Here is a 26,547-nt window from a genome sequence, read left to right on the forward strand (position 1 = left end):
ATATATTGCTGTTATGTTGTTATGTTATCACCAGAAATCAGTTCCAGCACCATTGCCATTATAAGAGAACAAGGTGTTCATGGTGAGTTCCAGCACCTCTTTCTCTAGAAAAATAGCAGTGTGTGTGTATCACATATTCTATTATATACAGTGCTTTTTTTTCCCTTAAAAAATGTTTAGGGGTACTCTCATTTTCCACTCATACTGAAATACTGCCCCTCAATGAGGCCAAACTTAGATTCACAAAATGTTTAGGGGTATGCAGAAAAAAGCACTGATATGTGCATATGTTATAGGTATGTATATTATATAATATGTAATACACACATACACTGCTATTTTTCTAGAGAAAGTATTTTAATATCACACCTATATATATTTATATATAGCTGTGGGATTAAAATACTGTTCTATGTGTCTGTGTGTGTACACCCGCATCCCATATATATGTGTATGTGTATACAGTATGTATGTGTATGTATATGTATATGTATATATATATATATATATATATATATATATATATATACACACACACACACACACACACACACACACACAAAATCCCTAGCCTAGGTTACTTTTTGTTTCAGCTGTATATATTGTTTCAGCCATTCACACACACACACACACACACGTTTAGTTGTGTCCCGACTCTTTGTGACCCCATGGACCAGAGCACCGGTATATGCGTGTGTGTATATATATATATATATATATATATATATATATATATATATATATATATATATATATATATATATATGCATATACCGGTACATATATATATATGCATATACCGGTACATATATATATATGCATATACCGGTACATATATATATATGCATATACCGGTACATATGTATGGCTGAAACAAATTGACCTACACACACACACACACACACACACACTCACACACACACACATACATGGCTGAAACAAAAAGTGACCTGGGTAGGCCTGGGATTTCTGTTGTTACGCTCGCCTCTGGATTGTTTTCAGACCCTGCCTTAGCAGAATTCAGAGCCCGTGGCGTTTCTGCAGGATCGGGGATGCTCCGCCTTTGCCCGGATCCACTGGGCTGCCGCCCTGCGCGATATTTTTGAGGGCGTCTCCCGCTTCAGGCAGCGAAAAGATCCCGAGGCTCGCCTCTCCGCCGCCGCCTCCGCGAACGGACGTTCGTTCCCGTTATTTCCACCTAGCTGCGCGATTGCGCGTGCGCACCACGAGGCTCCGAACCCGAAAGGGGCGAGCGGCGGCGGCGGCAGCGGGTGGCTCATTCTCCTCGAGATCCAGCAGAATCCGGCCGCATCCGGCCGAGGCGGAGCGACCGAGGAGCCCCTATGCCGGGCTGCTGAGGCGGGAAAGGAAGAGAGGAGGAGGAGGAGGAAGAAGAAGAAGAAGAAGAGAGGGCGGGGGGGAAGCGGCCGTCCCCTCAGTATGTAAACCGGGAATGCGAAGCCCGGCGGCCGCAGCAGCAACAACAGCAGCAGCGCCTGGGGGAGGAGCAGCTCCGGCCGAGTAAACCCCCTCGCAGGGCCCGAGGAGGAGGAGGAGGAGGAACCGGGTCCCGCCAGCCCCACACACGGCCTGAGGCGGCGGCGGCGGCCTGAAGCGATGGCTTTCCAACAGCTGGCGGACGCGGCGGACAAATGGTGCTCGCGCACCCCCTTCGAGCTCATCGCCACCGAGGAGACGGAGCGCAGGATGGATTTCTACGCCGACCCGGGCGTCTCCTTCTACGTGCTGTGCCCGGACAACGGCTGCGGCGGGGACAGCTTCGTAAGTAGCGCCCGGCGGCGGCGGCGGCGACCCCCCCCTCAGGGGGGTGTCCTCCCCCTCCCCCCACAACTGGAATAAAATATTGAGGTTGGGGGGGGAGCAGGCCAGCCCCGCCCCATCACGTGACGCGACACGCTTTGAATGGCCACAGACGTCAACTTTTGCCCCCCCCCTCGCGTATTTGAGTCCCATGGAGTTGGCCCCTAAGACGCACAAAAATAATAGGGGGGGGGGAGGGAGAGAAAGACCAGGGAGCCCCTTTCTTCTTTCTTTCCCCTGCTGTGTCTCTTTTTTTCCTTTGGGGAGGATTTTTTTTCTATTATTAATATTATTATTTTTTATTATTACAGCTAGGTAGCCGTGTTGGTCTGGCGTAGTCGAAACAGAATAATTTTTTTTCTTCCAACAGCACCTTAGAGACCAACTAAGTTTGTCATTGGTATGCACGTGAACGCTTATTATTATTATTATTATTATTATTATTATTATTTACCCACCTTTTGGGGGATTCTTTCTTAAGAGTGGGCACAGGAGCCAAGACCTAGGGGCAGAGGCAGTGGTTCCGAACCTTTTTTGGGGCCATGCCCCACCTAAGCATCTCTAAAATCCTGATGCACCCCCCCCCGGCCGGTGACATATAATTCTTTTTATTCAAAAAGTGAACTATTCACATGGAGGAAGCCTAAAAGGCCATTCACTGTTAATAACTTGTTCTCGTATTCCCCCTTTAAAAATAAAATTGTCCCCCCTATGGGGCGTATGCCCCATGTTGGGAACCGCTGGGCTGAGGTGTCTTCGCTTCCCCCCCCCCATGAAATATCTGAAATATTGCTGATGGGCATTGCTATTAGAGTGGTGTCATGGGATCGATTATGCGGGGCGGGGTTTCCCTGCGCCCCCAATATTTAATTCAAGTTGGCACCCCTGATAGTAAGGTGGGGGGCACAGAGAGAGAAAAGGGGGTCTTGACCGTTCCGAGGCCTTTCAGCCTTTTCTGCCTTCCCGATGGTTCCAGTCTGGCCATCCACACTCACAGCACTTGGTATTTCACCTGCTTTTTTTTGGGGGGGGGAGCTTAAGTCACCAAGTGCATTTGCGCCTCACATTCATCTTTGCCTGGGCTGGGAGATTAACATTGGCTCCTTTGCCTGGGAGTGATGGATTCCCCCACCTGGAAGGAGTCTCAGAGCTGGTATCATCTGCCTCGAGGTGTGCACCCTTTTATTCTGCTGGCAAGCGCTGGCACCTTGCTTAATTTATTTTTCTATCTCGTCCTTGCTCCCAAAGGAACCCCCCCGGGCAGCAGAACAATTAAAACATTGGGGCTTCTCTTGACCCCTAGGGCTTATATTTATTTATTTCAATTCCAGCCTGTATTTTTCGCCAAGGAGCTCAAGGAAACCTGCATTGTTATTCTCCCCTCCTAGAATAATGGAATTGTAGCATTGGAAGGGACCCCAAGGGCCGTGTTAGAAATGGAGATATGAAAACTAGGAGCCCAATGGCACCTGAAACCAAGGTTACGGGCGCAACAACGGAACGTCTAGGTGTGCTTTTTTAATAACAAGAACACAAAGCTGGAAATGAATGAACTGCAGCAAAAATACTGTGTTTTTCACATGGTCCAGTCCTTTCCCTGCCCACCCCTCTAATATTCTTAAGAAGGTCTTGTCTCTAGTCTTCAGAGAGTAGCTGCAAGTGGGGAGGCAGAAAAAGGTCCTCCTTTCTTTCCACTCTACAGTTTTAACCTGAAATCTTTGGCGCAGGACTGCGCCCAGAGCTCAGAAACTGATCTTCTGTTGTAAACAAGAGAAGGGATGCCGCTTCTTCTTCCCTCTTGGCTGCAGCAGAATCCAGGCAGGTGGTGGCTTCTTACGTTTTTCCTTGCAGAAATAATTAATGGGCCTTCACTAGGACCACAGTCACACCATACACTGTGATATCGTCAGGGCTCCCCCCCCCCCGAGAATTCTGGGACTGTAGCTGAACTTAAAGGTAAAGGGGCCCCTGACCATTAGGTCCAGTTTTGACCGACTCTGGGGTTGCGGCACTCATCTTGCATTATTGGCCGAGGGAGCCGGCGTACAGCTTCCAGATCGTGGCCAGCATGACAAAGCCGCTTCTGGCGAACCAGAGCAGCGCACGGAAACGCTGTTTACCTTCCCGCTCTAGCGGTACCTATTTATTTACTTGCACTTTGACATGCTTTTGAACTGCTAGGTTGGCAGGAGCTGGGACCAAACAACGGGAGCTGACCCCGTCGCAGGGATTCGAACTGCCAACCTTCTGATTGGCAAGCCCTTGGCTCAGTGGTTTAACCCACGGCACCACCCGCGTCCCATCTGTAGCTGAATTTAGGAAACCGCTATTCCCCTCACAGAACTACAATTCTCCAAGTCATTCCACAATAAATCCCTCTTTACAGGGAACTCTGGGAGGGGACTAGGGGTCTCCTAACAACTCCCAGCGCCCTTAACAAATGACAGCTCCCAGAATTCATTGGGGGAAGCCATGATGGTTTAAAGTGGTGCCATAGTGCCTTAAATGTATGGCATGAACGTGGCCCTTTGAGTTGGTGGCACCAGACTCAGTTGTGCATAGAAGAGACCCATTGAACTCACTAGGCCTTAATTTAGCAATGGCTGTTAGAAGTCTCCTTGATTTCAATGGGTCTACTCGGAGCATGGCTTAAGTCTGCATCTAATCTATTAAGGGGAATTATTGGATTTTTATTTCTAGCTCACCGTCTCCCATGGGCTTAAGGTGGGCCACATCAATTTCACTGGAAAAGCCTTGCCTTCTTAAGTACATTCCCGTGGGGGAATAGGGCTTGCCACTCTGTAAGTATGCCCATGACTCAGAAGCCATGCTGCACCTCATTGCAATTTCTTTTTGCTCCAAGCTGATCACCGAAAGCCCCTTTGTTGAAAAGGCAAAGGTAATTAAAAGAGAGCTTGAGACTCAGAGAACTAGCATGGTGTAGTGTTGGTCTTGGGCCAGATCTGTAGTTCATGGTAAAGCATCTGTCTTGCATGCAGAAAGTCCCAGGTTCGATCCCTGGCATCTCCAGGTAGCTCTGGGAGAGTCCGCTTACCTGAAACCCTGGAAAGGTTCTAGCAGTGAACATTCCCTGACTGCCACTGACAGTCAGTGTAGACAATATGGAGCTAGATGGACCAATGGTCTGATTCAGTATAAACTAACTTCCTATGTTCTTGTGACAATCTGAGATGGGAGGTCTCTCGCACGCTTGCCCTTGGCTTTTTAGTGTAATTGGAGAACTCGCCAATTATCACAGCCTAGTTTCTAGACCTCTTCTGAATTCCCAGAGAGAGGAATTACTCATAGATGAAAATGGATTTTAAAAAAAATTAATAATAATAACTGGCCCCAGGACAGTGTTCTCAATGATACTAGGCACTTTGCCAGGGCTTTTGCAGGGTAAAAATGGAGAACAGGCAAAAAACGTTCCTGCGTTGATAATGCAGTTGTGTCAAGTGGGCTATGCTTTGTAAAGTTCATTTGAAAGTTTTGAAACATTGGATCTGCTTAACAGAAAACAGCCTACAGTTGATTTCCTTAAGAACTAGGGCTCCATATTTGGCTAGGGTTGCCAGATCTTGATATAAAAAGTTGTGGTTCCTGGGAAAGTTCAACCACCAAGTGGACCTTTGGGATTAGGGGGAAGAGCCAAGTGTGGGCCTTGTTGGAGTTGGCTGAAAGCCTAATGGGAGTTTTGTGAATCCAGGCGTGATGTCGTGGTTTTGGAAGGTCCAAAGGTGTTCCTCACAAAACCTGTCTATCCTTTCTAAGTTATATACGGTAGTTTTGTTGTGTGTTTTTAACTGCCCGAAGGGTGGAAAACCAGCCTTGCCCGTTGCTTTTCTGGCAACTGGAAGCAAAAACAAACAAACAAACCTAACAACAGCAATCAGGCCAAATAAATATTTGGTTGATTAACAGTCTTACAATAAAAAAAAATCAACTGAGTGGCTAGAACGACATCCGGGCCGCTTTGTGCCTTGTTTCTTAAAGACCTGGATCTGAAGGCTTATGTCTCATTGCCAATTCACGCAACCATTCTGTACATGTTGAAGCCATGCAGAGCCATTCATCTTCGTCCCTGAAACTTTGTATGTGCCGAACTAGATCAGATGCTGTTTTTACCACGAGTGCCCTCTAAAACAGGGATGATCGCAGGATCCTTATCGTATACAAAAAGTTATGGGGGAAAGGCTTAAAAACTCTGTGCAAGTCTCCCTGAAAAAAAAAAAGCTGACTTTTAGGCACTTCCCTCTTAAAAAAAAAAAAAGCTCAACAACTCTGGGCAATCCACCCACCCTACGCACGCTCCTCCTCCCTCCAGTGACAATAGATAGATCACTGCCAGGTTTTTTTTTATACTGGGAGTAGATCACAGTTTCTTGGAAGCTGGACATGCCTGTTCTAAAACATTCCATTCTTGCAGCATCTTGGGTCCTATGCACACTTGCATGCTTATATCACTCATTCTCTCCATGCTAGATCTGTCTTATTGCTCACTGGTGTCATTGGAACTTTGACCCACACCTTCATAAACCATGGCTTGCGAAAATGTAGACGGGTGTTGCTATTAACCCCCCTTCCCAAGTGTTTCCATTTGAGTATTTCATTCTTCCACCTGCCAAGATGGGATAGTGATTGTTGCTGGCCCTTGGCTGGCTAGTTAGCTGCATCACATTAGTGCTTCCAGACGACAACAACAACAACAGCAGAGTGTGGCTTTGTTTGTTTGCATTTTTAAGTGTGCATTTGTAACATGAGAGTTGATATAGAAACACTGTAGGGTTGCCAGACTCAATAGAGGACAGGACTTCTGTGCCTTTAATTGCCCTGCTCTCTTTTGAGTCTGGAAACCTTAAAGAGAAACCAGCAGACCCTTTGTTTAATTTGCAAGCAAAGGGTCTGCTGGTTTCTCTTTAAGGTTTCCAGACTCAAAAGAGAGCAGGGCAATTAAAGGCACAGAAGTCCTGTCCTCTATTGAGTCTGGCAACCCTAAAACACTGCCTTGTGAATAATAATAATAATAATAATAATAATAATAATAATTCAGTAGCTAAGTATACCAACATATAAAATATAAAACTAATAGGATCAAACATAGAACACCAGCCAAAAAATAAAGCGGTACAGAAATGAAATGAATACGTAATAATAATAACCAAACCAAAAGACGGACTAGGTGTCTACCCTCAGACGCCAGCATTGCAACAGAAGCAGGAGTGTTGGAAATAATTTTACAGACTCACAATAAAAATTAATAGCACATTACAAGCCTCATGTGTTGCTTATGTCTTGGCATCTGTAGTTTTCAAGCCAATAGCCAATAATACCCAGCCACACGCATTTCTGAGAGGCAGGTGGAATGTTCTGACCCTGCTGTTGGGTCACATAAGTTATGAAAGGTTATAATGTACCACCCAATTTTCAGTTTGACTCCCCTCAAATGTCTACCCCCCCCCCCCCGGTTACCTTTTCCACTGGCAGTTAACACTTGTACAATATAGATTATACAGCAGAGTTATTGGCAATCATGGAAACACCAATTTTGGTTTCGCACAGCACTTTCTTTAACTAACTTAAGTCTTGTTAATTTCAATGGCTGTGTTTCAGACATGATAAACTCTGTATCCAGCCCATGTTTTTTGTGCTGAACCACTGGTATCAACATGTTCTTGCACAAATGCTCTAGGAACCATGAAGAGAACTCTGCTGTCCGCAAGCTGGATAGGTGGGCTTAAGAGAAATAAGTAATCAGATAAAGAGCAGCACTCGGGAGCCGTGAATCGGTTGAGAAGAAACCTTTAAGCTGCCAGGGAACTGTCTTGGTCTTGTTTTCAGAAAAGAAAAGGAAGATTTTCTATGGAACACAGGCATGCACCACTGATTATTTCAAATTTCAGGTCAGCTGAAGTTAACAAGACGTGTAGTCTTTCAGAGTACACTTCATCTGACAGCTTGTAAGAGGAAAAGCGATCTCATAAAGGACCAAAAGTTGTGTGTGTATTTTCTCACAACCCTCATTTTATTCCCACTTTGCTGTTGCAGTTACGTTTAGTTTTCAGTGGGTTGCTTAGCAAAACTGCCTCCTGTTTCATCCGTGTAGTGTTAAGTCTTTCTGATGCTGTGTTGACAGTTTTCCTTTGTGAATTGGATGTGAATGAAGCTAAAATCCCTTTGCACACGTCTCCCAGGTGATAGATGAGCCAGAGAGCTTAGACTGGGACATGCAATGGGCAAAGACTTCAACATAGCTTGAAGCTTGTCTGATTCAACATGTTAACAGAGTTCCCGCTTCTGTTGTCACTTTGGGATCCAATTTGTTTTCTAGCAGAGCTTCTGTGCCACAGGTGGTCAGGAAGCAGACAGCATGAATAATTCTAACTATCTCTAGGTATTTCAGGGTACTTAATATGGGTGATTGTTAAGGCGTCTCATAAACTTTTTGTACACCAGAGAGAACCTAACTTATTTCACCTTGGGCACAGTGTAGTGTGAGTCTTCTGATTGCCTAGCCCTGGTTTGCAAAGCAGAGGTGGTCTGTGGGGTCTCATACCTCTCCACCTCCCTCCTCCAACTTTGTGAATTCCCTTTCTTTCCCTTTTAGAGCTAACCATGGTTTAGCATTGCATAATTTGTAGTCCCACTTCTAACCACGTTGCAAACTGCGGTTGGAGCAAACCATGGCTTGCAAAAATGCCATTGCAAATGTATAAGAATGTTAGCTCCAAAAAAATAGGAGGGAAATACTTAAGAGCAGAGGGAGAACAAAGAAATCTACAGGGCATTTCTTGACCTCCAAACCATGGTAATCTAGGGGTGGGGACTGAGTGGCATTCATTGTATTTCATAGTTGTGTGGGTTTGTGTACTCTGCTAAATAATGTTTGCGCATGATCTTGTATTTCATTATGTGCTTTCAGTTAGGTCTTTGATGTGATCCTTGTGTAATTTTCTTTCTGTTCTTTGGATTTTGCTTGAGATGTGAAATTGATTTTGCTCGTATTTTGCAGCTGTCACAGTTATATGTCCTAATATTCACAATGAAGTATTAATAAAAAATGCTTTGACACCTATTTTTCCTTGTGAAAAACTGGAAACTGGAGAGTGCCATGTCTTTAGATTGTAACGCTTACAGGAAGTGTGGGGGTAACCTGATTTGTCCCGCTTTGAAATATTCTGTGTGCAGATGCCCTGGACCTAAAATCTGGGGTTCTTAACATGTAAAAGTTAATATATTGACATTGTTCAAATCATAGTATTGAGATTTTTGTCTCGTTTTCGCACATAATTGCTTGCTTTCCTCCTAGAGCCAGTTTATGCTATCAGCAGAATTGAGTGGTAAACATTTGCCAGTGATAAAGCCTGTTTCCAGAAGATTGTACCAATTCAAGCTAAATGGGGGTGGGGGTGGTGCCTGGTGGGAACTGAAAATAGCACATCAGGGAGACTTGTTCAGCATCATCCATGATGCAGCATTTTTCATGGAGGCAAATTAGGACATGGCAGTCTCTAAAGAGAGATGGTCCAGTCTAGGAAAATCTCTGCTTCCCAGTTCTTCAGCTGACTGTATTAACTGTATAGAGCGGATACTGGCAATACAGGACAGATTTTATGTAATAGCTATTTATACCTATACAGTATGCTTTTATCATTGGGAATCTCATTGCAAATGTGCTTATGTAACAAACCTTTCGGAAACGACTTTGAAATTAATCCTCTTCAGATCTGCCTCTTTTTGGAGACAACATGCGGCCTGGTTATGGTGGGCTGGCCACCCTGGTGCAGGGGCAGCAGTGCCAATATTTTCAGCTAACATCTGCCAACAGCTGAGTTTGAACCCTGGGAAGATGGAGGCTCTGTGGGCAGGTAGTTCACGTATCTGGAAGGTAGGGCGGTTGCCTGTTCTGGATAGCGTTGCACTTCCTCTGAAGGAGCAGGTACTTAGCTTGGGGCTACTCCTGGATACAGGAGGCTGTTAGAGGTCGAGGTGGCCTAGGAGTGCGTCTCTCTAGCTTGGTTTTGGTACACTGGCTGCAGCCATATTTGGATAGGGATCACTTGGCCACTGCAGTTCATGCACTGGTAACCTTGATGCTGGATTACTGCAATGCATTCTATGTGGGGCTGCCTTTGGACCTGATCCAGAAGCTGCAGCTGCTGGTGCAGAATGCAGGGGCTGAACTATGGATGGTGGTACACAGCTGACAGCATGTGACACCTCTGCAAAAATAACTGGCAGCTCATATGCTGCCAAGCCAGGTTCAAGGTTCCTGTGTTAAAATTCCCCAGCATAATCCATCCATTGGGAATGATCAAAACATTCAAATTCACCTGAGTCTACCTTGGGTGCTAACAAAATGAGACTTCACTTTTAATAATAATAATAATAATAATAATAATAATAATAATAATAATAATATGTTATTTATACCCTGCCCATCTGGCTGGGTTTCCCCAACCACTCTGGGCAGCTTCCAACAGAATATTAAAATACAATAATCTATTAAACATTAAAAGCCTCCCTAAACAGGGCTGCCTTCAGATGTCTTCTAAAAGTCTGGTAGTTGTTTTTCTCTTTGACATCTGGTGGGAGGGCGTTCCACATGGCGGGTGCCACTACCGAGAAGGCCCTCTGCCTAGTTCCCTGCAACTTGGCTTCTCGCAACGAGGGAACTGCCAGAAGGCCCTCAGTGCTGGACCTCAGTGTCCAGGCAGAATGATAGGGGTGGAGACGCTCCTTCAGGTATACAGGACCGAGGCCATTTAGGGCTTTAAAGGTCAGCACCAACACTTTGAATTGTGCTCGGAAACGTACTGGGAGCCAATGTAGGTCTACATAGTTTGTCATTTTTGTTCTTTTCCTCTGAAAGGTTTTGTGAGATGCTAATGGCTTTGGTACATAAGACAGGCCTTACTTCTGTTTCCAAGGGATGGACATTCCAAGGGATGTGTGTGTAGATAGATGGATAATGGATGAATGGGTGGATAGATATTTCATAGACGGTATTAATTGCATTTTAGCCTTCTTCCAAGTGGTGCACATGTCTCTCAACTCCTGCTTTATATTTACAACAACCCTGCAAAGTAGGTGAGGCCACCCACTGAGCTTCACAGATTAGTTGGGATTTGAACTCTGGTCTCCAGAGTCCTGATCCAGCACTCTTATCCACTGAACTGCACTGGCTCTGATTAGCCCCTCTACATTTTGAACCCTATTAGCAAGTCAGTTTGTAACCTAATTAAGTGCCTGCACTAATTAACATCCTGCTTCTTTGCTCTGACAGACTGCAGGTGTGGCTAGATCAATACTGTAGCTATGTGTTGTCCCAAAGACATTGGATGTGAAATATATCTGAATTGGAGAGTTGCATAGGGAATAAAAGGGTGGTTGTGTGTAATAATTGGAGGGGACGACATAATTTGAGTAAAATGTTAAGTGTGTATAATCAAAAAGCTGGAGAAACCAAGATGATTATTTGTGAGGGCGGAATCATTCCTGCCTAATCACATCCTGGTCATTTCCCAATGCTGCCTTCAAATTTTGGGGATCTTTCAGGGAGAAGACTTAAGGAGCGAGTTCCCGTCTACCACACCACTCCCCATTTGCTTGCCCTCTTTGTTGGAGGCCAGTCTGTATGGCAAACAATGTTCTTCAACTTGGGTCATCAATAATAATAATAATAATAAATTTAGCATCAAACTAAAACTCCCACAGTCCCCAGCAGTATGGGATGATGGGAGTCGTAGTCCAGCAACATCTAAGGACAAAAGGTTGAAGAGGCAAGTAGAACAGCTCATTCCCTTTGCCCCTGACATTGCTTGCTTGCTCACAGATGTCACATGAGCAGTAACTGAGAGCAAGGTGGAGGTGCAGCAGGACTGCTGGTTCCATGGATGGGCAGCGGGCCACATCCTGAGACTTGTGGCTGCTGCAGGTGCCTGTCAGTGCCAACCTGTGGTGCTGGTCCTGAGCTCTCCTCATTCGCTGTGTTGCTCACAGAGACACCTGGCTGCCAGCGCAGGAGGGAAGGGAGGTGCAGGACTGACGCAGGAGCTTCTGCATTGCAAGGGGAGGGGATTATGCGCAAATTCCTGCTTGCTGTGTTACCCCAGAGGTGCAGAAAATGCTGCCACTGATCAGACTTGAAGTCACTGCCTGTCAGCTGATGGACAGTGGCTTCACTGATCAATAGTAGTTTTTTCTGCACCTCTGGGGGAACACAGCAAGCATGAAGAGGGCCAGGGAAGTTCAACATGGGCTGGGGAAAGTGACTCATGGGCCAAATTGGGACCCGGGCCAAGCCAATTTTGGTCAGTGGGTGAGAGATTCTGCACCCCTGCGCTAGGGTGACACAGCACTTTAATCCACTCTAGGTGCGCAAACCTAAAATTCTGATATGCCCTTGACTCCTTCCTCCAAAATGCTGACAGTCTGGAGGCACCACCCACTATAACAATTCTGCTACTTTGACTAAGTGCTTGAGCTTGCTTTCCCCCCTCTCTCCTCCCAATCCCCTTTCCTTTTGTGTCATGAGCCTAAGAGCAGTGACCGCTTTGTAAGTCACCATGTGGCTGGAGAGCAGAGTAAAAATCCTTCAAATATATGTGGCAACGCTGAGTCTATGGCAGAGGGAGGATTTGTATGCAACTACATAGCCACTGGACAGCAGAGAGTTAGATGGGGGCCGCCATTGGGTATAAGGCCCCTGGGTTTTGTTTTGTTTGTTTTTTAATATCATTTTTATTATTTTTCCAATAAAAACAGCCAATTAACATATCCATAATCATAATCCAATTAAAAACAATAAACTAAAAAAAACCAACACCAAATAACAGTCCAAATTATTAATTTTTCCGAGCTCCCCATAGTCTGGACCTCTTGAAGTATATCTCCAATATCTTCGTTCCTGCCTTCTTCTTCTTGTTCTCATATTTTCCACATTCCGATCTTAGTGCTTTAAAGTTCTCTGTCCCTGGCTATGCGATTCTCAATCATGTCAGAAATCATATATCCTTTCATCCATCGAATACAGCTTTATTTGTAAATATGTATTTTTCCAACTGTCTATTTGCCAGCATAGCTTTTCCAGACTTCATTCCAATCTTCCAATCCGGGCTGTTGTCCAAGTCTATCGTTTAGAGTTTAATGACACAGCAACTCCCATGTTATTAAGTTATTCCAATCTGGGCTGTTGTCGAAGCCTGTTGTTTAATGTTAAGCATACTGTTTGCAATATTGCAATGTAAATGAACTGTATCTCACAGATATAAGTTATTTGACGTTCAATCAGCTTTAGGAGACCACACAATCCCCCCTTCTGGGCCCTAGAAGGGGGGCTGCTAGGCATCCATTTAGCCTTCTCTCTCGCTCATAATGAATAAATTCTGCAAACAGATGCACTGTGTTATCCCAAATTATTGTCTCAAGTCACTACAAAGGCAGCCAGCAAGCATCTCCCACTTCCCTCGAAAAAGGGAGGAACTCTCATTTATCTATGCTGCATCATATTAACAAGCGCCATATTGTTTCTTCTTTTATCTTTATCAAGTCTTTCAAGTCTAAGTAAAGCTGCACAATTGAATACTTAATTATAAATAGAAGTCTATCTGTACTTTTCCAAAAAAATTGGTTTCTTTTTTTTCCTTAATTGGTTTCTTAATGAGGCTTGGCGTAGAAAAACAATTGTAGGTATTGGGAAGAAAAAAGAACGTACCAATCACCTCCGTATTCCAAACACCATGATGAGAATCTCTTTGAAGTCCAAGCTTAAACACCAGGGACTGTGCAATTCTGCAGGTTTTTTCTCGCTTCGGTCCAGACTATGTCTGTTTATTGTCCAAATCTAATTATTTTATCAAACAGATATTTCCAGCTATGAGAGTGGCTTTGGAGAGTGCCAGCCGTGTCGTGCTCTGGGACCCAGTGTCCTGCTGCTTGCACCTTGATGCAAGCTGACAATATCGGACAATCTGCGGGTCCTCCCCCACCCTGGGGGGGGGTCTGCCAGGGCTAATTACCCCCATATCAACCCTGAATTACGGGCACGGCTGAGGTCCAATCTATGGGAGTCAGCCATTTGTCACCGCCGGAAACAGGAAGCCCCTAAGGCCCCTGGGTTTTAACCTGTTCCTCCCCACAGCTCAAACTTGCCTGCCAACATGATTAATCCCTGCTTTGTCATGACTTGCCTTTGCAGCACGTCTGGAGTGAAAGCGAGGACTGCTTGCCTTTCCTGCAGTTGGCGCAGGACTACATCTCCTCCTGTGGTAAAAAGACACTGCATGAAATACTGGAAAAAGTCTTCAAATCATTCAGACCTGTAAGTGCCCATTTTTTTACCCTTAGGCTTTATTGCGTTAAGAGGTTGTGTTTTCAACACGCCAGACCACAAACACCACATGCTTTCACGATCGTTTCCCATCATCACACTTAAATGTGTATAAGCATAAGTTTTATTTTTAAGGGCTTTGTTTTTCTGTCTCCCATTTTCCAAACACGCATTCCCAGCTGGGACAGAAAGCAACCCAAAAGAGTCTGTCCATCCCATATGAGAAATGATACACACATGTTTCTTTCATTTCAGCATGCGGCATCTAAAGAACTAGAGTAGTTGGCTCTGCTGGCAGACTCTGATGTGGAATTATTTCCTGGCACCTCTGTTGTGAAATTTCACAATATACTGAAATTGAAAAGGGTGGAGAACTGAGCATGTTCTTTCCCCCTGAGAAAACATTACCCTAAGAAGAATCAAGTTTGTTGCTCCTCTGTCCCAAGTATGAGGAAGCTGTGGCCCTCCAGAGATCATAGGACTTCACCTCCCATCACCCTTGACCTTTGGCCATGGCAGCTGAGGCTTATGGGACTTAGTGTCCAATAACCACAGGTGGAGGAGCTTTGGGTTCCCCAGTCTTTCTCTGCCCTGCGCTGCTCCAGTAATGCTAAACTAGGAACCTCGGGTCGGGGCGACAACTGTGGTTACTCTCCGAAGGGGCATCTTCCCTGGGAGCACACAGCCACAGGAAGTGATTCTCTTGTCAGCCCCTGCCATGTGATCTCCCCTGCTTCTCATGTGTCTGGAGTGGCACAGGATGGAAGCTACCATCCTGTATGACAGGGGTGCCCTGAAGATGTTGGTGACTATTGGCCATGCTGGCTGCAGCTGATGGGAGCCGGAGTCCAACTTGGTCCCAAATGCGCATCTCTCAGTTATGGTTTAACCCAGGGGTCCCCAGACTACGGCCCGCGGGCCAGATGTGGCCCAATTGGCCTCCCAATCCAGCCCGCGCCGCCACAGCCCGCTGCTGCCGCCCGCTCTTACGGCGCGCAGCACGGCGGCGCACTTCCAGATCGGAAAAAAGCGCTGAAAATTGTGCGCATGCGTATGGGCCTCTCCCGACCCAGAAGAGGTCATTTCCGGTGCACTTCCGGGTCGGGGGAGGCCCATACGCATGGGCACAAACGATTTTTGACGATTTTTCTGACCTGGAAGCGCGCCACCGCGCCAGTAAGTGTGTGTGCGCATGCGCACGGGCGCGCACTCCCCCGCCCGCTGCACGCACACTCCTCTGCGCGATCGGCGCGGCGGGCACTGGCCCAAAGCCGGGTAAGTCTGGGGACCCCTGGTTTAACCCTAGGCATTGGAGGGCTTTTATTAGATGTTCTCCATAGGGTTGCTTCCAGCCTGGTGATCAAAATATCACAACCCCAAAACTCACTTATGTGGAAGTTAGTTTTGTTAAAAGTGAACGGGCAGCAGTGCCATTTAAGGGCGGACGTCACATTCACCTTTTATCCAGCTCTGACTACAACCTTGCCTTTAACAACTTACCTGGTAGCTACAGGCAACCAGGAATTCCACACAAACAAGTGAACAGGCTGGTGGTGGCGTCGGCAAAGGGATTTCTCTCTCTCTTCCTCCAGTCCACTTGGTTTCCTGGTTGTCTGTTGATCCAACCCTCTGTTCTGTCCTCTCTACCAGCCCTTGAAAGATGTAATCTTTCTTTTTCACTACTGTACATTGTTAAGTGTGCTGCGTTTCCTTGCTGTATGCAGAAGAGGGGGCTTCCTGGCTAACTTCCCAGCAGGTGAGCCAGTGCTTTTTACTGAAGGGGGGGGGGCAAGGCGGCAGGGAGGTCAGCACAGTGTAAGAGCACTACAGGAAGCAATATAGTGCATTTGCACTGTGCTAACTGCTTCGCCTGTCTCCCTCCTGGTAAGCAACAGTGAACTCACCTGCTGGGAAGCTAGCATAACAGCTCCTCCTCCTACTTCTGCTGGAAACGCAGCCTAGTACCTACCAGGCTAATGATGCCTGCAGGCTTATTTACAAGGCTGCATTAATACATTAGAGTTAGACTAATGGCACAGTACTATCAACACTTCTCCAGGTTTGCAGAGCTAACTCTGGTATCTAAAAGCTCTTTAAGGGAAGATTTCCCTCAACAAATATGGCTTCCCGCATTGCTGTGAAGAAAGGAGGTTTATGTGCCTGGGTTTCTTTACACATTTTTAATTATTATTAACACCAAAGATGTGTGAAAACTAAATGAGCCAGAGGTGTCTACAAACTTCAGCATCCTACAGGTGTGCTCATTCAGGGAGCTGGAGCTGGCCCCATTTTATTGAGAAGTATCTTAGGAACAAACCAAGTCAACTGCTGCCTAATGTATGAATTGGCCTTCTCTGGCCCACAAGTCACTGAGCTACTACACCCCTTCCCCCGATTTTAAATGCTTTTATGCGGTGCTGCAAATAACCACATCTTCAGTTTGTTCTTGGACTTAGAACAGGCACCCCCAAACTGCGGCCCTCTAGATGTTTTGGCCTACAACTCCCATGATCCCTAGCTAACAGGGCCAGTGGTCGGGGAAGATGGGAATTGTAGTCCAAAACATCTGGAGGGCCGAAGTTTGGGGATGCCTGACTTAGAACATCAGTGCTGTTGCCTGGTTGTTTTGCCCTTTTATATTGCACTCACAGTTTTATTTCTGTCGTTTTTATAATAGCTATTGGGGCTTCCGGATGTAGACGATGATGCATTTGAAGAATATAACGCGGATGTGGAAGAAGAAGAGGCGGAAGCCGATCACCAGCAAATGGGTGTCAGTCAGCAGTAATTTTCAGAGGAATTGAAATATATTTTATCCTACCAGGTGGGATCGCTATGCTTCTGCATTAGCATTTTTGAATGACGCATCACACTGGAAAATCCGACTCCCAAACCCAAAGTTTAAAGAAAACAACAATGTTTTTCAGAGTCTGTGATGAGCTTTGCTAAGAAGTGGCCTGAATTTAACTCCTGCTTCAGTGAGGTTTCTATGGTGTTGTCTCAGTAGCGTTCTGCCATTGTTAACTTAGAACTAGGGTTTTTCTTTTTCTTCCTGCTGACTTGTCTTTTCTTTTGTTTTGTTTTAATTATTATCATTTTTTATTTGTTTGTATAGAATTAACATTTCACTGACGTGAATGTGATTTGAATGTAGGAACTATTTGGTTGGTGTGTTAAGTACTTGCGTGACCTTACAGAGGACCATCCATGCAGAAAATAAATGCAATCTGCACTTTCAGTCTTAGATATCTCTCTTATTATATATATATATTGAAAACAGAACTAGACTATTAGTTAATGTACTGAATGGTTAATGTTCCAGCAAAAGGCGCAACTGAGCCAAAATGAAGCATTTTAAAATCTCCTTGCTTTCAGTGGGAAATATTTAAACATGTGCTTTTAACTATGATATCATTGAGGCCCGGTGCAGATGGAATGAGAGTCATCAGGCACCTAACAAGCACTACTTATTCTTGTTCCTATTCAGCCTGGATACCACCCTCTTTTCCATTGTTTGGTTTAACACTGGTGTAGTATTATATCTGGCTGTGTGCTGACCATGGTTTGGCTTTAAACCAGAGTTGGAGGCTGGCTTGCCAACCCTGGTTAAAATTTACCCTGGTTGCCATTCATCACGGCTAGTTCTTATCCAGGCAAAAGGATGCACCATGGTTAAGACTACCACAGGAAGGGAGAAGAGAATTTGTGAAGGAGGATGACCACCACTCTTATCTTCTAGCCATAAATACAAGATTGGGAATGTTACATCTGCACTGGGCTTGAGACTCCTAAGTGCTTAGCTTCAGCTCAATCACATTGCTAAATTCGTGCTGTTTTTGTGCAGTGATAAATGCAGAAGAACCCTTAAAGTTTGAACAAAGATAATTGGATTAGGTGGAAATTTCTTACAAAACACATCAGTATTGATCTAATAATAATTCAACAATAATAGGTTTCCTAAGTGCCTGAAGCACTTTATTTACAGATGTTGGTCAGAATAGAGATTTATATTAAGGCTTTCAGATATTATGGTTATGAATTTTATTATCAGCAAATGCTGGGCCAAATATTGCTTTAACAAAAAATTAATTAAAATTAAAAATACATGTTGGACATGCTGGCACAAATCCACATTTATCAGTACAATAAATCAGCAATGAGAGGAATTCCTTAATCATTTGCCTGCACAGGAAATGGTTAGTCAGATAACTAGTATCCCCTAAATCCTTTAAAAATTATCCTTCTTCATAAATGCCTAATTTCTCCTTCACTCTTTTTAATCAAATGAGCAACGATTAACAGCCAAAGTTAATTGGAAGTCACAGGAGATAGAAACAGCATCTGATCTGCACATTTCTACCGTTTCTTTCCATTATGTGCAAAATGATTGTGGCATGCTGTCTATTCAGAACGGTGGTTCATTACACTCAGTTAAGTTCACACTTGGAAGTTCTTCACTTGATAACTGCATTTATCACTTCGGTGGAAGTGTATAGCCATCAGTCTATAAGATGATTGGCCACCGCAGATCCTTGTATCTAATTGCCATAGGCAATTGACCACCAACGGGAGCCAGGCTGTGAGATAACAAACCCATCGCTGAATGAGTTTCGCTTAGAATAGCTTATTTGTTTTTGAAGACACTCGTGTTTTCCAGGCAGTGGTCTGGGGACCATGCCACACAACCTTATCTTTTCACATGTGATCAGGCTGCAAAATCGTGAGCAATAAAGGCTTCGCAAGTAAGATGCACAAATGCTTTCTTGGGCTGCGTTCACACAACAGTTTATTCCATTTCCCTGTCAATTTCCAAATTATATTTGAGCTTTCACACAATGCAAAAGGCACTTTCAGAAAACTTAACAGAATACAGTGCATGTTTCACACACATTTCTGCGTTACTTGATTCCAGAGAAAAATCCTTTGCAGCCCCCTTGACCTGAAAAGTGATGGAATTTGGGGCTGTTTGGAATCAGGGAAACTAATGTACTATTCCCCATGTCTGAATGCTCCCCTGTTTTGCTCCATTATATGGAACAAATGTCTGAGAGGTGTGTGGTCAGTTTGCCTGGAATTGCAGGGCCGGGGTTATCTTGCATCCGACAAAAGTGCTTTGACATTATTATTATTTAAATTTGTATACCGCCCTATACCCATAGATCTCAGGGTGATTCACAACCTAACAAAACCTCCAACTAAACCAAATCCTTTTACCCATTCCAGGTTCCAACCCCTTTCTGACAAGTGACAAGCTCTTAAAAGCAGCCTGAAGCTTCTTCTTCACTTCTCATTCAGTGAGTGGCCTCTCATTCACTCCCAACATGTGCCCCACCTGGTATTAAAAGGGGGTTGGTTCCTCAGGGGAGACCTGTATGTCAAGAGATGATGCATCTGGAGGTCCCAGTTCAGGGTGCTGTGGTGCAAGAGTTCCCCTCTGCATGGCAACCACACAGTAACATTGGGTTATTAGTACCCCAGTACAACTAATAAAACATGATTATGTGTGAGCAATCCAGTTTAAATCAACCACTAATGCCCTGTTATTGCGTCATGGCATGCCGCAGAATACACTCTTTAAAAAAATGGCCTGGAGGTGCCTTTAACCTAATTCCCTTCATGGTGTCGCCCAAGGTGGGTCACTTCCTCCTGGTATAAGGCAGAGCTGAGCCCATATACATACAAGGATAAAGTTGGGGAGTGGGGATGTATAGTCTTCTACTTTGACTCCATATGTGATGCAAAGATGGCGCCCCCATTATCTCCTCCAGCGAGGGAGAGCCTAGCCTTATCTTGTCTTGGATTACTACACGTTGGATGATTGACGGTTGAACTCCAGGATAGCTGCCCCCATTGGAAAGCGTCCATTTCATTTCAGCCGACGCTGTTCACACATGTGCATATGGAGTCTGCAGGGATGCGGGTGGCGCTGTGGTCTAAACCACTGAGCCTCTTGGGTTGCCGATCGGAAGGTTGATGGTTCGAGTCCCCGCAATGGAGTGAGCTCCTGTTGCTCTGTCAGTTGGAAAGCGCGCCAGTGGAAGTAGATAAACAGGTACTGCTGTGACGCGAAGGTAAACGGCATTTCCATGCGCTCTGGTTTCCATCACGGTGTCTCGTTGTGCCAGAAGCGGTTTAGTCCTGCTGGCCACATGACCCAGAAAGCTGTCTGTGGACAAACACCGGCTCCCTCGGCCTGAAAGCGAGATGAGCGCCGCAACCCCATAGTCGTCTTTGACAGGACTTAACCGTCCAGGGGTCCTTTACCTTTACCATATGGAGTCATCAAGTAACGGCTGAGGAGGTGAGAAAGGGGCTTTCTGGGCACAGATCAGGACCACTTGCATCTAGGAGCAAATAATTTTGTTTTGCAAATTCACCCTCGGAAACAGATGGTTCCTAATCACCCATGGCTTGCAGAGCTGAACCCATCCTTAATATAAAAAAAAACCTATATCAAAACCAGCTGCCCTGAAATTGATCAGATAGTTTTATTGATGCAAAACATATGTCACAGGTGCCTGCTGGTCCATTATAGGGCTAGGCTGGCCTTTGCTGAAGACTCCAGATGCTGTTCTTGGGAGTCAGTCGGGCTGCACTGACCCCCACCAGCCACCCTGTGGTCTCATCTGCAAGGGTCCCCAAAGAGCATTCAGGTTGCCAGCAACAACCAGAAATTTAATTCTGGTGACTCTCGCAGAAAGCTGCCGGCATACACAGGAGTAAAAAAACTAACCAAACCCCTGTGTTGCAAACACTGAAGTGAAAACCAAGAACAGAGCAACACGTGGCCAATTACAAACAAACAATGTATATATACAACATATGCAATGTCAAACAAGACTAGAATATATAATATAATACACATGAAAACAATTCCAATAGGTCTCTGGAGGTCCCTGTTGATATGAATGGAACCAAATGGCAGAAAGTCGTTCAATAAGAAACAAGCTGAAAAGCTTTGTATAGCAAAGTTCCAAAGTAGTCAGCGAACTTGTCATATTCCAAAGTTCCAAAGTAACTGAAGGATTAAATGAACTAGTCGGACAGAGTTTCCGAAATGTTGCACTGTTTCGTGAGAACTTCTTCAGCGCAGAAAGAGAAAATTGGCGTATTTCATAAACTGTAAAAAATAGAGGTACAATGTCCTATATCTTCTTGACAATATGAAAACAAAATATACAATAAAGAACAATAAAGTACAATCGCTGAATACATACCACATCTATCATATGGGTAGATATATGCTTGCGGAACAGTGTTCATAGTCTCATGTAATCACTGTTACTAAACTCACAGCTTCAAACAGTGTTATAGCTGACTCCAGGTGGTGCCGATTACAAATAAGTGATATTTAAAGGTACAGAACTAAAAACTACCTCAAGCTAAGGCTTAGATGAAACAATTCAAATCAATTTCTGAATTGAGTCCCCCTGGGTGCATGGTTTTGAACATAAAGATAAATCGGAACTCTTGCTGACGTAAATATTTCTCATAATCCATCCTTACTCCAGTGGTCTTACGGTTAACCCACAAGACTGTAAACAATAAGTCTGTATCTGAGTGGTTGTGCGATATACAATATTCTCCCGGGGCGCCTCCCTGTTGGCATTTCGAATCCTGGAACGGTGTTCTCCAATGCGGACTCCAACCGCCCAGGTGGTTGAACCAATGTACAGTAAGTTACAGGGGCAGCGGATCAAATAAACTACATTTTTTCGTTTGACACCTACTGAAATGCCGAATGGTGAATCTAACATTAATAGTCTCATTATGAATTTCCTTAGTTTGCAATGCAAACGGACAGGAGGCGCATCTGCCACACCTATGATGGCCAACCGGTTCTGAAATCTCATTGGTAAGGGTTTCAGTTTTTCTGGAGAGAGTTATCAGTGTGCACTAGTAAGTCTCTGATGGATCTAGTCCTCCTAAGGCCAATCAATGGAAACTCACTGCAGCCTGGTATGTTCCAAAGTATGCGCCAGTGCCTGCATATGATCCTTATAACCTGCCATAAACGCACCCCTACTCAGGGCCGGTCCTATCATTAGGCCACCTGAGGTACCTGGGAGCCATGCAGCCTGCCCAGCATCTCCTAAATTAGTTTGCTGCCTTCGGGATTGAAGTAAGAGTTAATAGCCAGTTCATTCACCATTAAAAGGGGGGTGGTGGCACCTCTTGCCCTTTGCCTCAAGAAGCAAAATAAAGGTAAAGGTAAAGGGACCCCTGACCATTAGGTCCAGTTGTGACCGACTCTGGGGTTGCGCGCTCATCTCGCATTATTGGCAGAGGGAGCCGGCGTATAGCTTCCAGGTCATGTGGCCAGCATGACAAAGCCGCTTCTGGCAAACCAGAGCAGCACATGGAAACGCCGTTTACCTTCCCGCTGTAGCGGTTCCTATTTATCTACTTGCATTTTGACGTGCTTTCGAACTGCTAGGTTGGCAGGAGCTGGGACCAAGCAACGGGAGCTCACCCCGTCACGGGGATTCGAACCGCTGACCTTCTGATCAGCAAGCCCTAGGCTCAGTGGTTTAACCACAGCGCCAAGCAAAATAGCTTTTTTAAAAAAGTGTTTTATTAGAATTTCATTTATAAAATAATGAGAAAAAAGAAAAAAAGCGAGTGAGCACAACTAAAAAGAAAATGCTGTTGCATGACCATATATTAATACAGTGAAACATCGGTTTCCAAACGTAATCCATTCCGGAAGACAGTTCGACAGTTCGAAACGTTTGAAAACCAGAGCATTTACTTCCAGAAGCATTTACTTATGGAAAACTCAATACGGAAGCCGCATAGCAGGTTCAACTTCTGAAAAACATTCGAAAACTGAAGCAGTTTCTTCTGGGTTTTCGGCGTTTGGAAACCGAAACATTCGACTTCTGAGACGTTTGAAAACCGAGGTACCACTGTATACAGATGTGTATATTCTTTTTGTCAATAACCTAATATATTCTGTGTAAACGCATAATAATAATAATAATAATAATAATAATAATAATAATAATAATAATATTTCTACCCCGTCCATCTGGCTGGGTTTCTCCAGCCACTCTGGGCGGCTCCCAACAGAACATTAAAAATACGATAAAACATCAAACATTAAAAACTTCCCTAAACAGGGTTGCCTTCAGATACCTGCCTTCTTTGAAAGAAGCAAAATGTCCTGCATTGGCCTGCCCCTATGCACTGCTTCAAATGCAGCTCACCTGGCAAGGCGGAGCCACAACCTAGGCACTTGGCAGCAGCATCAATGATTTTCAGGAGGGACAAGGCCAGGGCTGCACACGAAATCAGTCTGGCGCTGCTGGTACAATCGTGCAGCCCCACCTTTGCTCCCACGCGCCTTACCCCTCTGACAGGCTATTCCTGCAGCTCCACCCCACTGGGCGAACCATTCCTGGCCTGTACAACTCCACAAGGACAGAAAGGTATGTAATTACTTGGCAAATGGGCTACTAGCAGAAACAGCTGGCCGGCCTTTGCCATCCTTTGCCAATGCCCAACTTAAGCCTGGATAGCATTCTCACTGGCCAAAGCCCAGGGGCTAAGCAGAACGAAACAGTCAGCTATATTCCGCACTTGGTGGTGCTTAAAAGATGCCCCACCAGACAGTGCCAGGCCACTGGGTTGCCTATAGTCTCTGGTGAAACGGAGACAATTACCTTGCCAGTTTGAAACTACGGGGACAAGGGCCAAAGGAGAGGCGTCGTAACTCCATCAATAAATGGTCAGAGCAAAGCGGTAGAAGCACCATGCGGTGTGTTTTTTCAGCAGCCAGCATGCATTTAAGTGGCCATCTGTTCTCACCCAGTGGATCTTATGGAAGACGTCCGTCCGTCTGTGTGTGTTTGTGAAAAATGGCTTGATGTGCATAGCACCAAACAGAAGGCAGCAGAAGTGCCATATAAAAATGATTGGCCAGAGATTCCCGAAATTCCCTTTGTGTGTTGTGACAGGGGACAATGATGTGAAGACACCACTGCCTGTCAAAGGCCTTTCATTCCTCGACTCTGCAATGAGGCCATAAAAGTCTTTTGTTTATAAAAATCCAAAAGATTTCATATTTTACTTTATTAATGCAGATATTGATCCGAGCACCATGGCGTGTGAAAACAGCAACAGCACCTCTCTTGCTAGGAGAGGGAATCATTTGCCACACTGAAAGTAGGGCATCTATTGGCGCTTGTGTTTCCTCCTTCAAAGACGTGTTTCTTTTTGGGACTATAAATCCGAAAGACTGCCTCCCCAGAATGGTAACTTGAATAAAAGATGCGCCCTTTTGATTGATGCGTTCGTACCCATTATTGCCTTCTCCCTGCTGCCTGGCCATCAAATCTAAAAATGTAGCTCGATATCAAAAAGCTTTCCATCAAAGTGCTTGTCACATTCTTTATGCTACAGTTCCCCCCCTCCACCTCCGAGAATTCAAAGCCACCTTTGTGCATTGCATTTTTTCCTACGCAGTGATAATCTCTACATAAGAAACACTTCCGGCAGACCCGCGAAAGCATGCTTCATTTTAATTTTTTTTAGTGGCGCTAAATGGCCAAGGTTCAAGTTGGAGGGATGAGCTCATGAGACCAAGACGTGTTTCCCCCCCACATACAAATTTATACAGTTTGAGAAACGTCCTACCTATAGCTACTGGTATACAGAACCACTGAGTTCGGCATAGCATTGGGACGGCTCGTTGAATGCGTGTGACATCACATGTGTTATGTCACACATGTCGGAAGGAGGTCACAAGGCCCAACAAGGCTCTCTGGCACAGCGGCGAAGCCCTCCGTTAGCGTGGGGAAACCCAGCAGGGCCCACTGTCATAGTGGGGAGGCTCAGTGGGGCCTGCTGCTGCTGTGGGGAGGCCTGGTAGGGCCGGTCCCTCAAGATTGGGGACATCAGCCCTATCCCTTCATGCTTTGTGGGGGCTGAGCTGCCCACAGCCCCATAGAGTTGGCGTCAGGGACTGGGCAGAGGAGGAATGGTGGAGATCGTCTCCCCAGCTTGACCCTTCCAGGGAGGAGGAAGACAGTTTAGATTTACAACAGGGGGTTGAAGGAGGTCACAGCTCAGAGGCAGATGAGGGAGAAAGTTGGGAAATAAAAGGAGGAGGGGGGAGCACTAGGGGGCGACAGCTGACGGACAGAGTGCCTTTAGAAAGCATTCCAGACCCTACCTCTCCCAGAACCCGGCGAGCCTTGAAAGTAGGAGAGCAAAAAGCTCGATGACAGAGGGCACTTAGCAGCGCCCATAGAAGTGACAAGTGAGGAAGTGGGAGAGACGGGGGTGGAGATTCACCAGGGACAACGCCATCATCCAAGAGGCTGGGTTCTATAGCCTCTCTCTGTAAATATTGAATAAAAAGCAGATGGTAAGAAACATTTCTTTGTCTTTGTACATTCCCGGGCAACCGGCCATGGAAGTCGCTGGCAGCAGCCTGACAATATTGTTATAATACAGGAGTTGGCAACAGTCCCGGCATCATAAGCTCTTTTATTGTTGTGCAAGACATTGGGAATCCTGCGAGTCGCCCACCTGCCTCTGCTTCCTCCCTCCCTTGCTTCCTCCTCCCGTACTCAGCTGCTCCTCTTTTGCTCAGTCACAGTATCCCAGGACGTCTTTGGGCCACCTAACCCACCATGCCCTTACTCTGAGGATGGACCCCTCTTTAAGGCAAGGCCCGGAGGCCTGTGCTACCAAAGCCAGTGTGAGCAGGAGGTGGCTAGTCCTTGGCTGATGGGTTGCTAGGCAGATAAAGAGATGCATTAATGTTAGGGATGGGGCTGCACCTCAGTGGCAGAGCTTGTGGAAGGTCCTTGTTTCAATCCTGCCATTTCCACACAGCGCAGAGACTCCTGCCTGAAAGCCTGCCAGGCAGGGTAGACCAGCAGCGGGGAACCAGTCCAGCCCATGGCACAAATAGATCTGCCAGGCTATTTCCGCCAAGCTGCTCCTGCCTGCCATACAGCAAGCAGGGATGGGGCTGGGCCCAAAAGGCGCTTCAACAGCACTTGTAAAGTGATGCGCACAGATTGCCACAGCTTGCAGAAATCGAAGCCTCGATGACCAGCTCCTTGCCGAAGCTTCAAAACACCCTGCGCGGTTCCTTCTCAAACTGGGAGGGGGAAAGTGGGTCACCTGGTAGCATTGTGATGTCAGGTGACCGACAGGTGGGTGGCCCCCCACTCACCTATCCAATTTGGCCAACAGGGCTGCGGGGAGATAAGGATCCGGCCCGCTGGCAGGATCCAGTTCTCTAAGCATGGCGTAGACAAGACTGGGCTTATAGGACCAATCGGTGTTTCCCAAACTTGGGTCTCCAGCTGTTTTGGGACTACAATTCCCATCAACCCTGACCACTGGTCCTAGCTAGGGATGATGGGAGTTGTAGTCCA

The 26,547-nt window shown here is 45.7% G+C and overlaps 1 protein-coding gene and 1 long non-coding RNA gene across 2 annotated transcripts; both read left to right on the forward strand.

The window, feature by feature from the left end:
* Positions 1 to 1,235: 1,235 nt before the first annotated feature.
* Positions 1,236 to 17,390, forward strand: MTURN (maturin, neural progenitor differentiation regulator homolog). The gene is made up of 3 exons (XM_035129636.3): positions 1,236 to 1,782; positions 14,021 to 14,143; positions 16,830 to 17,390. The coding sequence occupies exons 1-3, from the start codon at positions 1,618 to 1,620 to the stop codon at positions 16,938 to 16,940; spliced, it is 399 nt and encodes a 132-aa protein (XP_034985527.1). The 5' UTR covers positions 1,236 to 1,617; the 3' UTR covers positions 16,941 to 17,390.
* Positions 17,391 to 19,371: 1,981 nt separating this feature from the next.
* LOC148684208 (uncharacterized) lies at positions 19,372 to 24,438 on the forward strand. Its single transcript, XR_015946433.1, has 2 exons — positions 19,372 to 19,446; positions 24,238 to 24,438. It is a non-coding gene; the product is annotated as an uncharacterized LOC148684208 (long non-coding RNA).
* Positions 24,439 to 26,547: the final 2,109 nt, after the last annotated feature.

The sequence above is a fragment of the Zootoca vivipara genome, chromosome 11 (genome assembly GCF_965207765.1).
Source record: "Zootoca vivipara chromosome 11, rZooViv2.hap1.1, whole genome shotgun sequence".
Classification (NCBI taxonomy): Eukaryota; Metazoa; Chordata; class Lepidosauria; order Squamata; family Lacertidae; genus Zootoca; species Zootoca vivipara.